Below are 13429 nucleotides of genomic sequence, written 5' to 3'. Positions count from 1 at the left end.
TGTCAACTTTAAAGGACAAGTGTTCTTCCCAGGGAAGATGTCATGATCATGCTGGCTAATAATAGTACCAGGCCTAGATTAGATCCTACCATCACAATCTTCCAAGTCACTTCGAAATCAGCAGAGTTCAAGTTGTAAGACACCGGAGACCGTCTTTATTGCAGCTAGAACTCAAAATAAAAGCAAGACAATCAAATCACAGGGTTAGTATAAATGACTTTTATTCAAATAAGTCATTTACATAAAATAAATATTTGCAGGTATTATAGTTACAAAAATAATTTTGAATTGCATACAAGGGCATCTCAAGCAGATGACGATCTGTGATCCCTGCAGGAGAGGAGAGCTTTGTCGCTTCAGCCTGGTTTAACTACGGTCAGGCATAAAGGTTCCAGAGAAATCTGAAATATATGCATGCCGATAATTTACAGAGTCAGTAGAAATAGTGTCAAAAAATGATCACAGCAGACCTAGAAAAATCTTGAATATTAACGTTGTACAGAAAGCTACACATAGGAAGAGTGCAAGGGAGAAAGAAAGGCAGGCATACACGTGGCTCAGCAGGCATCTCATATCTGTTCTATTCACATTTACCACACCTGCAGTGCTTAGATATTCTATAGCAGCGCTGTAAGACCATAATGTTTGGTAGTAATTTCCCTAATGCTGCAAAAATGATATATTAGGCATATAGCTTGTAATACGCCTTTAGTTTATTGTATGATCTTACATATAACATTATGTGTAGTCTTAGCAAGTGTCTTTTAAGGTTCCTAATTAAATCTGCAACTCATATTTGCAATGAAAATTTTAATTAACAGAGAACTTTAGTACTAGCATTTTAAGGATATTCTCTCTGTGATAATTTGCAAGAAACAAACCACCTGAAATAGGCCAGACAAGACCTAAACTAGTGAAATGCTAGGTGGGGTACCTATGCCTTCATATCAAATACAGATGTCCAACTAATTAGTTGCCTTCTATGAATTTTGTTGTTACAGATGCTTCTCAATTTGGATTTAAGTTTAAGTCAAGTGGTATGGACAACAGATTTTCACAGGAATTCAGACCGCTTTCAAATTACTTTTAGTGAAAAATTACTCGGTACACCATGATTTGTGGCATTTATATATTTGTCTATGGGTTCTTTCCTTGATGGAATATAATCCATATTAAGAGGAAGTGAATAACCAAACTAGTTTGTAAAACCTTCTTTGATTGGTTCGAACAAACTGGTTGGGGGTTAGTGTGTCCGTCTGAGATGCTGTTTACCTCAATGAAAAAAATATATTTATGAAATTCTGAGCTCAAATTTCCATGTTTATTATTACAAAGGATCTCAGATAAAGATTTATCAACCTGCAGTACTGATATATTTACTTGTTACAAATGCTCTATTATATTGCCAATGTAGTGAGGATAAGATGTGTGATCACTTTATATTTTTTCAGTTTTTAGATCAAATTTAAAGGTATTTTCTTTGCATGTGTGCAATACAACAAAAACACCCAATGTTCAAAATTAATTTCCTTCTGGTGCATAAACCGGACAGAAGTTACCATTATAAAATAGGCGGTTGGTATGAGTGCTTTCAATCAAGCCTGCTGGCAACCTACTGCTACAAGCAAGAAAATGTTTCCATAAATGAGTAATCTGGAATGTTGATGCCCAAAGCTACCCAATATGTTGGGAGAAAAGATGACCATGTAATAGGCAGAAGGATAGTTTCAAAAAGGCTGAATTTGCTCAACACAAATTAGGCCTCAAATAAGGAGCACATTTCAGGAGGTATTCTTTTAACAACATAACCATTAAAACTGCGCCCAGTGTGTGGATTATGTCCCTTTTCAAAGCAGTACGAAAAAAGAAAATGTGTATGCTTCTTATGTTGAAACCCTGAAAAATGCAATAAACTGTTCCCAATTTCTCCCTTTACAAAGGCATACGTATTCCAGGCAAAGGAACATCTATTCCATATTTCGGGTCACCAAACTATACTGTGTCTCATTCACAAATATCCACCTGTTCAGATTGGAGGAAATAATATGGTAAAATCGATCTGTCATTGGAATGTAGAATTAACAAAAAGAGTCGCAGGCACACTAGAGTGCTGGTCCCAAGTGCAAGGACATAGTCAGTCGAACGAAAAGCCAACAGCGCTTCAGGGACACCCAGAAAGGCTGTGCTTGCAGCTTGTTGAATAACGTAGTTTCAAACTGCACTGGCGCTCAGAACCGCCGACCTGCTGGAGCATGACACTAGCTGGCCTATCTTTCCACTCCAATGAACATTTATCCTACTATGCCTAACATTCTGTAAAATAAGAAGATTTGCAGTGAACCTCGTTTTTTTTTCAGGAGGCTTTTTGGATCTCGTAATTCCCTATTCAACAACTAGTACACACAGTCTGAAAGGCGCAGTGAAATATTACCATCTGAAGGAACCAAGTGCTCTTTGCAGATGTCTCGCTACAGACACTGCAATGGTGAAACTGCCCTGCGTTTCTGTCAAGAAGTATCTGCACAACCAAGCCACACAAACGCAAAGCACTGCTCACTCCTGAGACAGTCACTGTGATTGCTCAGTCTTTCAGTCTGCTTTGCAGCAGATGTCCATAATTCCAACAAAGGGCAGTTGAACCAAGACCAGCCCAGGAAATACAAAATGCAAGACACCAATTGTATCTCCAGTATCTCTCCGAATGTGCATCTAGATGCTCCAGATGTTATGATGGGCTCTCCACAGCTTTCTTTTCAGTGTGGTCTTCTCTCTCCTGATTCCAGTCCTTTAAGCCCTCAGGAAGGGAGGTGTCCTCTTCAAAGCTCCCTGTCCCCTCAACAAATTCCTCATATGAGGATTTCTCAGCAAAGGGCCTTGGACCCAAAAGTTCAACCATGTCGGCTTTCTCAAGCACCTCTTTCTCTAGTAGACGCTTCCCGACCTGTATGTGAGAAAACAAAGTTTGTAAATAATAATTCTTATAATTTTATATGCATATTTATATATCCAATGGAAAACAAAAATCAAAGCAATTAAGAATTTCATGTGGGCTAATAAACAGCAGAAGACTGAAGTCCATTACCCATTACGTTAAAAAAAAAGAAAAAATAAATAAAAAATGTACTCTTTGATAATGGCCTTGTTATGTGAGATGCCTCATTCCTGTAAAAATTGGCAATCAGAAATAGCCTATAATGCACGAGTGAAGAGTTCTTTAAGAATTCTCAGGAGGGGGCAACAAATTCAAGCAATGTGCTACTGATTAAAACGGAGCGTAATTGCCAGGCAATCCAAAATATATGATTATATAATCACTTTAATGAAAGATAATTGCAAGCACACAATTTATCTACAATAGACTGCTATGGAATCATACATTATGTGACTTAAGAGATAAATTGGAGGCCATGAAGTAGACTACTGACTTTTGAACATATCTCTCTCTATATTATAAAATATATTTTCTTAAAGCCCCAAAGGTTACAGGGACGTTATAGTTAGGTTAGTTAGGTTATAAATTTGCTTGCACAAAACCGTAGAAATTCAGCAGTTATAGTTCGAGTTATTTCAACTAACTAGAACCTGCGGCCTAAGGTAACTAACTCGCGACCCCCACCATGCATATTTTTTCTTCAATAATATGACTTCTAACGTTTCACTGATATTTTTATTGACGTTCTAAAAGTTTTCGTGAGTGCTGCAATATCTGGGATAATTAGCAGTACATTTCGAGGGCCCGAATTATAGTTACCTTGAGTCGCGAGTTGCGGTTACATGAAATAACTGCTAAAGTTCTATGGTTTGTGCGTGTAAATTCAGAACCTAACTGTAACGTCCCTGTAACCTTTGTTTTTTTTAAGAGAATTTTTATGTTTTTTTGTAAAGTAATTTTCATTACTATATGTTAATCCAACCAATGCTGTGCATGACGGGGGTTGGCCACAGGGCCATTTGGCTGACCCCCCCGATGCGCACGGGGATGAGTTGGCCGCAGGATCTGTCTCTCTGGGTGTGACAACAGGTGAGAGAGGGTGTCTCTGGGTGTGAGTGGCTGTGAGAGTATCTGTCTTGGTGTGAGAGTGGGTTGAAAGGGTCTATGTGGGTGTGAGAATGTGTGACTGTGCTCCAATAGATCAAAGATGCATTCACCTCCATAAAGGATTTCAGATCGTATTTCAGTTTGGAATCAGAGTAAAAACACTTGCTTTGCCTCCACCGTTCCCAGGTGTGAGGATCATTTTTCCTTTCCAGAAGTGGAGCTTCAACTGGGGCACCTGCTATGTTTATATCTGTAAGTGCTTCCTGTTGAGGTTTAATTTCTGTGAAATGGGCAGAACGGATGCTCACCTGTTCATTTATCCAACAAGAGTCAAAATTTTGCACATAATGTCTATCCAACTGGAGCACTTTCTACTAGTTAGTTGGTAAGCGCTACCTCATTGGTTCAATGTCCAGAGTGGGTGAGGGGGTCGTGCGGCCCCCTCGCCTGGCATATTTTGGCCCTGGGGACACCGGGATCCTCTAAAATTCAATGGGGGCAGCCCCCATCCCTGGCCTTAATGTTTTTTTTAGTTTATTTTAGGAGTTGCTACCTCATTGGGAAGTGCTATCTCGTTTTTTTTTTCGGGGGGGGGGGGGGGACACACACACAGGCAAGGCTCCTCTGCTGACTGATCTCAGCCCCCGGGGACCCTATCCACCGGAGCTGGGCCATCTGTCCTGGGTGCCCTACAGGTCACCCAGTGTGCAATGAGACCGCGGGGGAGCCTTAAGGCCCCGTATTCCAGAGTGGGCTTCCCGTTTCCTGCGGGAGCCAGCACTGCTTTTGCACACAGGGAGCTGCTAAACATGCAGTTCCTGTCTGCAAAAACAATTGTTTCCTCTGTTTCCAGCAAGTAAGAGCTGATTGACAGCTCTTGCTTGCTGGTTGCTGGGAGCAGAGGGTTTGCTCTGACTTGGCAGGAGCTGGCAAAGACCCCCCCCCCAAAATCCTTTAATTCTTTAACCCCAGGAAGGTTGCGCTCCCTGGGGTTCCAGTTGAGAGGAGAGGTTTTGGGGGGGAGGGCTGGGGGCGCATGGCTCCCCTGCATTCAATAATTCTACAGCCCTGGAGAGGTGGCTGTCTCAGGGTTTTGGGGGTGGGGGGGCTTTGGTGATGGTGGTAGGGGCCACAGGCCTCCCCACATTCATTATTTCTTTAGCTCCAGGGAGGTGGCAGTCACTAGGGCATACATAAGGCCAGGAGGGACTTGGCCCACCAAGGGAGATTTTTTTTTAAAAGAAGCGCCGGAGACCACGCTTTTTGAAAAAAAAATATATAATAATTTACTGTGGATTTGCAACCCTGTTGCGAATTCGCATTAAAAATACAGGTACTTTTTTGCCCTGGAACAAAAGCTCCTTTCTGCAAAATTTGGTGTAAATGTGTCCAGTGGTTCGGCCACTATTCCTGTTCAAAATCCATATGGAAATTAACATGGAGAAAATAGGTTTTGGACATTCCATTTTTCTCAGCCCCCACTTGACAGATCACCTCGAAACTTTCCAGACAGCAGTTGACAGGAGCGTCATATTCGTTTTGGAAAATTTCATGAAGATACATTAACCTGAACCAATCATATAGGCAAGTAAAAAACCCGTTCCATAGAAGGTATGTTGTGACTAACTACCTAGTGGTAACTGCCACTAATATAGTTACTAAATAGTCATTCCACAATCATATTCCAGTCTTCCCTGGATTCATTCGTAAATATAACGATGGCACCACCAATTTGAAACCAACAGTTCCGTTTATTTCAATGCATGAACGATAAAGTACTGGGTGCAAATCCAAGACAATATAAATATATTCAGATGCATAAAACTAAGTACACTGTATTATTTTTCCTTACTCATGTTGATAACTTCCATAATTCTCATATTCAGCAATAAATCTTAACTAAAATATCAGCCTTGGGGCATTAAAAAAATATGTCCCAACACAAACAAATACATATTTCGTACACCACAAGCATATTTCTCAATTATACTTACTGAATAATATACAATCTTGATTATAACCAGCATTTTTAATTCAAATTAAAAATCTACCTGTCATAGCAGATCATTCTCCTTAAAACAGATTGAGACACTCTCTGATAATACACACTGTTGATCGAGGGCACAGAGCATATTGGTAAAGAGTGATTGTCTATTTTACTACACAGTTTTGCAACATTTGCCCAACGAAACACAGTGGAATAGGTGACAAAAGCACAAGGCACTGGGACTGCCCGCATGCCAAAATCACTGGGATTGCCCCTAAACAGAAGGCGCTGTTTGCCGCTAGTACTAGTGTAAGTGAATTGTGCTCCATCTAATTCTACATCCAAAAACATCAGAGATATAGTTACATCATATCAGGAGACCGGTATGTTTTTCAATGCATTTCAAGGTTTCATCAGGTGGAAGTATTTAAGGACAGAGACGCCCAATTAACAAGGCTTTTATAGGGCTAAAAAGTGCCTAGGTCTAGAAATGTTCTCTCAACTAAAACTTACCTTATGAAAAAAAAGATGTTCCTGAGACTCAGAACACTTACAATATTAATGCGCAATACTGCACAAATACATCATGTACACACTCAGCCGGGAGCTGAGGAAGTGCAAAATTGCTGTGGTTCAGAATAAGTAAGGGCCTTTCCCTGGACTATGGCTGCAGGGTCACGTGTAGTGCAATACTCTGATTTGGCAGACTTCTTTCTTTTTAGGGGAAAATGCAAATAGCTGGGTCTTTCAAGCTTGGCACCTAACGCTGAGGCTGCGCATACAGTCATCCCATCAAGACATTTGCAAGTTCCAGGGTAGGAAGAACACTATTTCTATAGGGGAGGCAACTGTTACTTGCCATTTAAGAGCATACCTATTCAATGCTAGGTCCCTAGTCAAACACACATTTGAAAGTTGTTGGCAGAAAAGTATTGGGATCTTTTATTTATTCTTGATACATGACTGAATAATACCTCAGGTCGGGATATTGCACTCGCCTAACAGATGGCCGGCTATATTATAGTACCTCTTAACCGAGATAATCAAGTTGGGGGAAGCGCGGTGGTGATCCATTGTTCCCATTTTAACTGCCCAACCCAACAGTTGGAAGACCTAGGAATTGCTGAAGGGCCTTCTTTACCTTTGAAGGTAAATAATAACCTGTCTTTCTCTGGTGTCCTAATACATCGACCTCCAGGTTGCTTTGCAGATTTTGTTAAATTATTAGCTAAAGTGATAGTCCCTTTAAATATACAATACTCAAATTTTACCGTGCTATGGGAAATTAATGTCCATATACTTGAGCGGAACAACAAATGGGCTATCTAGCTGAGGGAAGCAATGGAAACTTAAATCTTCTCCTAAGAGGTAGCAGCCCTACTCATATAAAAGGGAACACTGCATTTTATTTTTTCAAATCTGGCCAACCTGGTATGCACCACACCGTACCCAGTTATCTGGTCAGATCATTTTTTAGTTCCTTTTTAATGGAAAAAAATCAGCTTTCGTCAAACCTGACGTCAGGGTACCTATGGAAACTCCTCCTTGGCATAAGGATTACAGAGGCCACTATAACCAACTCCTTTAATATAGCAGACTTGAATGCAGGACCTGATTTGGATGCTGATTTTTGAAGTTTTAAGAGATTTCACCCCTCGTAAGGCACTGGACGAAGTGACACGTACAAAAAAGGTCAAAATGTAACTCTCCTTCAGCTGCCTGGTTCACACCAGCATTGCTTGAAGAAAAAAAGGCACTGCAAACACCTAGGAGGAAAGTGAAGGAAGGGCTAAGATCACAATGGTAAGGATATTTATAAAGCCTCCCTTAAGGCTTTTGGGGAGAAAACCCTGAAAGTCGGGGCAGATGCTATCACAGAAGAAACTGATAACGCTGAAAATGAGGGCAATGCTTCTACATTTTTCAGATAGCAAAGTCATTCCTCTTTCCAGGTAGTATATAACGAAATGCAGAGATTTCCTGGGCCCGATGTGACAACCTTTCAGACCACTTTCAGGAGATTACAAACTTCTACTGTAACCTGGCCAGTGACAACAGGGTCTTTCTCATTTTTTTTGTTTTGTTTTGTTTTGTTTTTTTAAGTCTCGCCACCTTCACCCAGACCAGAATTATCAGAATTTGAGAACATCTTGGCAGAGACCAAGGATTTTAAAATCTGTGGCGTAGATCTTTAAACAGATAAATATGCTCTTTAATCAATCCCTAAAAGCAGGCCCCTTTCCCAAAATATGGAAGAAGAAATTGGTCTTTATTATCTTCAAAAAAAGAGCAAACTCTGAACCCTCCTGTATGTGTAACTACAGAGCCATTTCTCTCCTCCCAGCTCTGGGGAAAATGAAAGTGCATCTAGATAACATTCACATTTACCAATTGGTTGAAAAAAATAATGCCTCTAAGCTTTACACCTAGTCAGGCTTCCGTGGAGATTTCAGTACTGATGTGGCCGTTTTAGAGGTGGCAGAATTTATCAAATCCAACTTGGATATACGAAAAAACAGTCAGTGGTTATTCTGCTGTACCACACAGTTTCATTTGATAGTGTCTGAGATCCTTTTGGACCGGCTGAGGGCAGCCACCATCACCAACACTGCCAACAATTGGCTTAAATTCTTTTTATCTGACAGGAAGTAAGCAGGGCATCTTCTGTTGTTTACTTTGCGTTTTAAGAAGATTAGTTTCGGGGTACCACAATGCTCGGCACTGAGACCCACATTATTCAATATTTATCTGGAACCACCTTTGGGAAGGGACAGTAGAGAGCTAGGATTTCAATTTTGGTTCAGTGCTGGAAAATGCTCAGTTGTCTGACTGCTGTAGTGAATTGGATGAAACAGTTGTTAAAAGCTGAATTTGGAAAAATCCTTAATTCTGTATATTGTAGTGACTGGCTCTCCTGATTCCAGGCTGCTGTAGCTTGATGATATGAGGTCTCCTCAAGTACCTAAATGTGAGGTGCGGAACCTGGGTGTAAAATTTGACAATCACCTGTTGTTTGAACTACAGATAAGAGCCATTACCGATATTAGTTTTGCCCTTTTAAAATCTCTATTTTTTCGACCGGGCCACATGTGAAATTGTGGTTCATGGTATGATCACTGCAAGTCTGGGTTATGTGAAAGTTCTTTAGCTTGGACTACCGGTGGGGTTTTCTTAAGAAGTTACAACTGGTCCAAAATGCTGCTGCATGCTTAATTCTGAATTGTTCAAGAAGACAAGCCACTAGGAAAAATATTAAGACACTGCATTGGCTCCTGATAAAACAGGAGGTAATGTTCAAGGCTTTCACAATTACCTACAGGGCTCTGCATCAAACAGGACCCTCTATACTTTCAAAGGAGATTTAAGGTATATGGCCCCAGTAGGGTTTCAAGCTCCTCTAACCAGGGCTGGTGTGTATCCCTAGGATACGTAAGGAAAGGCTGAGAGTACGGTCCTTCGCCTATTTGGACAGATGCAGAAAAGGCTTTTAAGGTAGCATTACAAACACACCTTTTCTGGGAATCAAAGTTTTACTCTCTTCTGCTCTACTTGCTTTATTTAGCGCCAAGGCACTTCCTGGGAAGTAGATGTGCACTTTAAAAATGACATTCATTCAATATCTGAGATCTAGTGAAGTCTCTACACTAGAACACAATGATCACTACATTTCAGCAAGGGTCCAAATTATTTTCTATATTGCTTGTATGAAGTTTGTCACTAATGGGCAGTCTGGATAAACAAGCACTAGCAAAGACAATAGTCCTGGCCTTGGTCACCAAACAATTTAAAATAAATTCTGCTCTTGAAGGTGGGCCACATATTTTTTGATAAAAAGTCAATAATAAAAATGACCCATCTCAAAAATACACTAAACAAAATGAACTAAAAAGAGAAATGAAAGCAGAGATTTGCTTCCCAGCCCTGTGATTGAAGTGGATTACTTCCTAAGGAGAGGCCCAAAATATTAAGTAGGAAGCCAGGCTTGGGGTAGAAGGGCCTGTGTTTCAGGAGTCATTAGCTATCGAGGGGAGGTTCTCTTGACAGCTGAATTAAAGAGCCAACACTTTAAAACAATATTTGATCTATGCTATACTCCAGCCAAGTTATATAAATGGGGCCCGACTGTAACTGTCATAGATGCAGGGCAGAACGGGCGGATATTGTTTTTATGTTTTTTTTTGCCCTGCATCAGATTCTTTTGTACAGGAATTTGGGAACTTTCTTGGCTCAATTACAGGTGCAAAGTTCCAAATCACTCCAGTGATGATGCTATTAGGGGTTAAGGGAAGTATGGAGAGCAATGACCCTCTGCAAATGGAGGCGCATTTGTTATTTGTTGCTTTGGCTGTTGCACGATTGATGCGCTGCTTCAGGGTGGCTCAGCTCAGAGTCTCGTACCTTTAATGGAACAGAGGTCCCAGTTTTTAGCAACACAGAAGAACAAGTTAATTACATTTGGTAACGGTTTATCTAGTAGAGACATTCTAGATGTAAATTCCTTACCTTACAATTTCCCCCAGGTGTCAGACTGGATCTCTAGATTTTTCTTTGAGCAGTATCCTTGCAAGCCGTCAGTCGACTCTGGATACATCGGTGGTGTCCTGGTCGCCATGATGACATCGTAGTCATAAGTGATACATAAGAGCCACCCCGGCTTTCACGACTTTCCACACCAGTAGCACGGAGATATGAAGAAAACAAACTGGTGCGCCAGAGCGAGGGCCCTGAAATGAGAATCTCTTTTCTAGAAATAAGTTCGCAAGCGAGAAGGATGGGTGCTCCCCAGAATATGTCTCTACCAGATAAATCATTAGCAAAAGTAAGTAACTTGTTCATCTGATAGAGACTTCCAGTTGCAGATTTCATACTTTAGAGTAGATACCAAAGCAAAAACATCTTCGGTGGTGGGCTGCGAACCAAGATCATACTAATAAGTCCTGCAGGACCGAACGACCTAAGAAGCCGTCTCTGCAGACCAAACTGTCCAGGCAGTAATGTCATGTGAACATGTGCAGGGATGCTCAAGTTGATGCCTGGCAGATGTCCAGGACAGGAACTCCGCATGCTAACTGTGTGGCAGCAGCAGTTGCACTGATGGAATGAGCACACAAGCCCACAGGGGGTTGCTTTTTTGTCTAAGCGTAGCACATTTTGATGGGGAGCAAAACTCATTGTGAGATGGCATGCTTCTGCACCGCCTTCACCTTCTTTGCACCCACATATCCAACAGAGTTGACCTTCCACACAAAACTCTTTAGTATGACTAAGGTAGAACGCCAACGCTTTTTCTGGATCCATACGGTGGAATCTCTCCTCTTTATGGGAGGGATGTGGGGGTGCGTGAAAAGTAGGCAAAGTGAAGGTGCAACAACCTTAGGAAGGAAGGAGGTCCTTGTACAAAGCACCACTTTTTCAGGGTAAACAGACACAAATGGTGGCTTCAAAGAAAGAGTTTGAAGCTCATTCACCCTGAAAGCAGAGGTGATGGTAAAAAGAAAAGCAGTCCTGATTGTTAGGAGCTGCAAGGGTCAATTGTGCATCAGCTCAAAATGACCAGACAAGGTAATTTAGGACCAGGTTCAAATCACACTGGGGCATAATGAACGGACAGAGGAAACAAATGGGTGAGTCCCTTAAGGAACCTTCCAACAATGGGAGATTTTATAAGGAAGGTTGGTCTGGCAATCTAAGAAAGGCACAGATGGCTGATAAGTAAGCTTTAAGGGTGCCCAAGGCAGAGCCCTGTTGGGCTAAATAAAGGATGAACAAGAGAACCTCAGAGAGAGGTGCAGAAAGGGGATCAACAGACTTATTGGAACACCATGCCACAAGTTTATGCCGACAGGTGTATACCGTTTTGGTGGAGGGACGCCTGGCTGCCAAGATATCACAGATTTCAGACGGAAGGTCAAATGCTGTCATCTGCCGCCACTCAATTCCACGCATGTAGGCAAAGACAGGACAGGTTCGGGTAGAGAACTGTCCACTGCTGCTACGACAGACGATCCTCCCGAAGGGGCAGTCTGATCAGAGGATCTGCAGCCATGCTCAGTAGCTCTGGATACCATACTCTTTGTGCCCTGTCCAGAGCCACAAGGATTACTTGGGCCCGGTCGCTCTTGATCTTGTTCAGAACTCTGAACAGAACTGGTATTGGTGGAAAGGCAAAAAGGAGACCTGAGTTCCACTCGAGACGAAAAGGGTCGCCAAGCGAGTGCCGCCTTGGAAACTCCAACATGCAAAACAGCTGACATTGGGTGTTCTCTGTGGAGGTAAACAGATCAAACCAAGGTCCCCCCCACTGCTGAAAGAGGCTTTGTGCCACCTACGGCTGAGGATGCCATTCGTGATCGACTGTGCATCGACGGCTGAGATTGGCTGCTCTGGCCTTCAGAGAGCCTGCCAGATGTTGAACCACCAGGATTATGCCCTGATGTTCCAGCCACATCCAGAGGCGCAGAGCCTCTTGATAAAGCGTCCACAACCCCACTCTGCCCCGCTTCTTGCAGTACCACATGGCAGTAGTGCTGTCCGTGAACACCTGCACCACTTTGCCTTTAAGAGAGGGAAAGAATGGTTTCAATGCAAGCCTGATCAACCAGAGCTCCAAAAGATTGATGTGGAGTCCAGACTCCGCCAAAGACCAGCGACCTCTGATCTCCACCTCTCCCATGTGGCCGCTCCATCCCAGGAGTGACACATCTGGTTGGGGGGAAGGAGAGGGGAGCTGCCGCTGACCCAATCGCCATTCAAAAGCCACCACTGCAGGTCTTTCGCAGTTCCTTACGAGATCTAGACCACATCAGACAGATTCCCCTTATGCTGCGTCCACTGGAACTTCAGGTCCCACTGCAGAGTCCGCATATGCCATCTGGCATATGTCACCAGCAGGTTTGCAGTAGTCTGAAGGTGGGAGATGACTTTCTGGGGCGTATTTGCAGTCAACAGCCAGTCATTGAGGTAGCAGAAAACTGAAACCCCTAACATATGCAGATGAGCTGCAACCACCACCATCACTTTAGTGAACACCCAAGGGGCGCTGGTAAGGCCAGAGGGGAGCACGGTGTAGGAAAGTACCCTCTTTTTGGCATGGTTACCCCCACCTTTTGCCGGATGTCAGTATGTTTTGACTGTGCTCACTGGGATACTGCTAACCAGGACTCCAGTGACTGCTCTCTCCCTCTAAATTTGGTTGCTGGGACTTCACAGACCCCACATTTGGCATACTGGTGTCCCCATATAAGTTCCTAGTATATGGTACCCAAGGAATTGGGGCACCAGGGGTTCCCTCAAGGGCTAGAGCATGTATTATGCCACCCACGGAAGCCCATGTAAAATGTGTCTGCAGGTCTGCAATTGCAGCCTGCATGAAAAGGTGCATGCACCTTTTCACTTCAGGTCAC

The 13429-nt window shown here is 42.6% G+C and overlaps 1 protein-coding gene across 4 annotated transcripts in view; it reads right to left on the bottom strand.

Annotated features, from left to right (window-relative positions):
• Positions 1–204: 204 nt before the first annotated feature.
• Positions 205–13429, bottom strand: part of LOC138267469 (mitochondrial inner membrane m-AAA protease component AFG3L1-like) — a 431197-nt gene continuing 417972 nt past the window's right edge. For all 4 annotated transcript variants that reach the window (XM_069216427.1, XM_069216425.1, XM_069216426.1 and 1 more), the window contains one exon: positions 205–2941. In XM_069216427.1, the coding sequence (XP_069072528.1) occupies positions 2726–2941 (216 nt within the window). In that variant the 3' untranslated portion in view covers positions 205–2725. The remainder of the gene's footprint in view (positions 2942–13429) is intronic.

This window comes from Pleurodeles waltl, chromosome 12 (genome assembly GCF_031143425.1).
Source record: "Pleurodeles waltl isolate 20211129_DDA chromosome 12, aPleWal1.hap1.20221129, whole genome shotgun sequence".
Classification (NCBI taxonomy): Eukaryota; Metazoa; Chordata; class Amphibia; order Caudata; family Salamandridae; genus Pleurodeles; species Pleurodeles waltl.
Note: the sequence above shows the minus strand (reverse complement) of the source record. Positions and strands in the feature narration are given on the sequence as shown.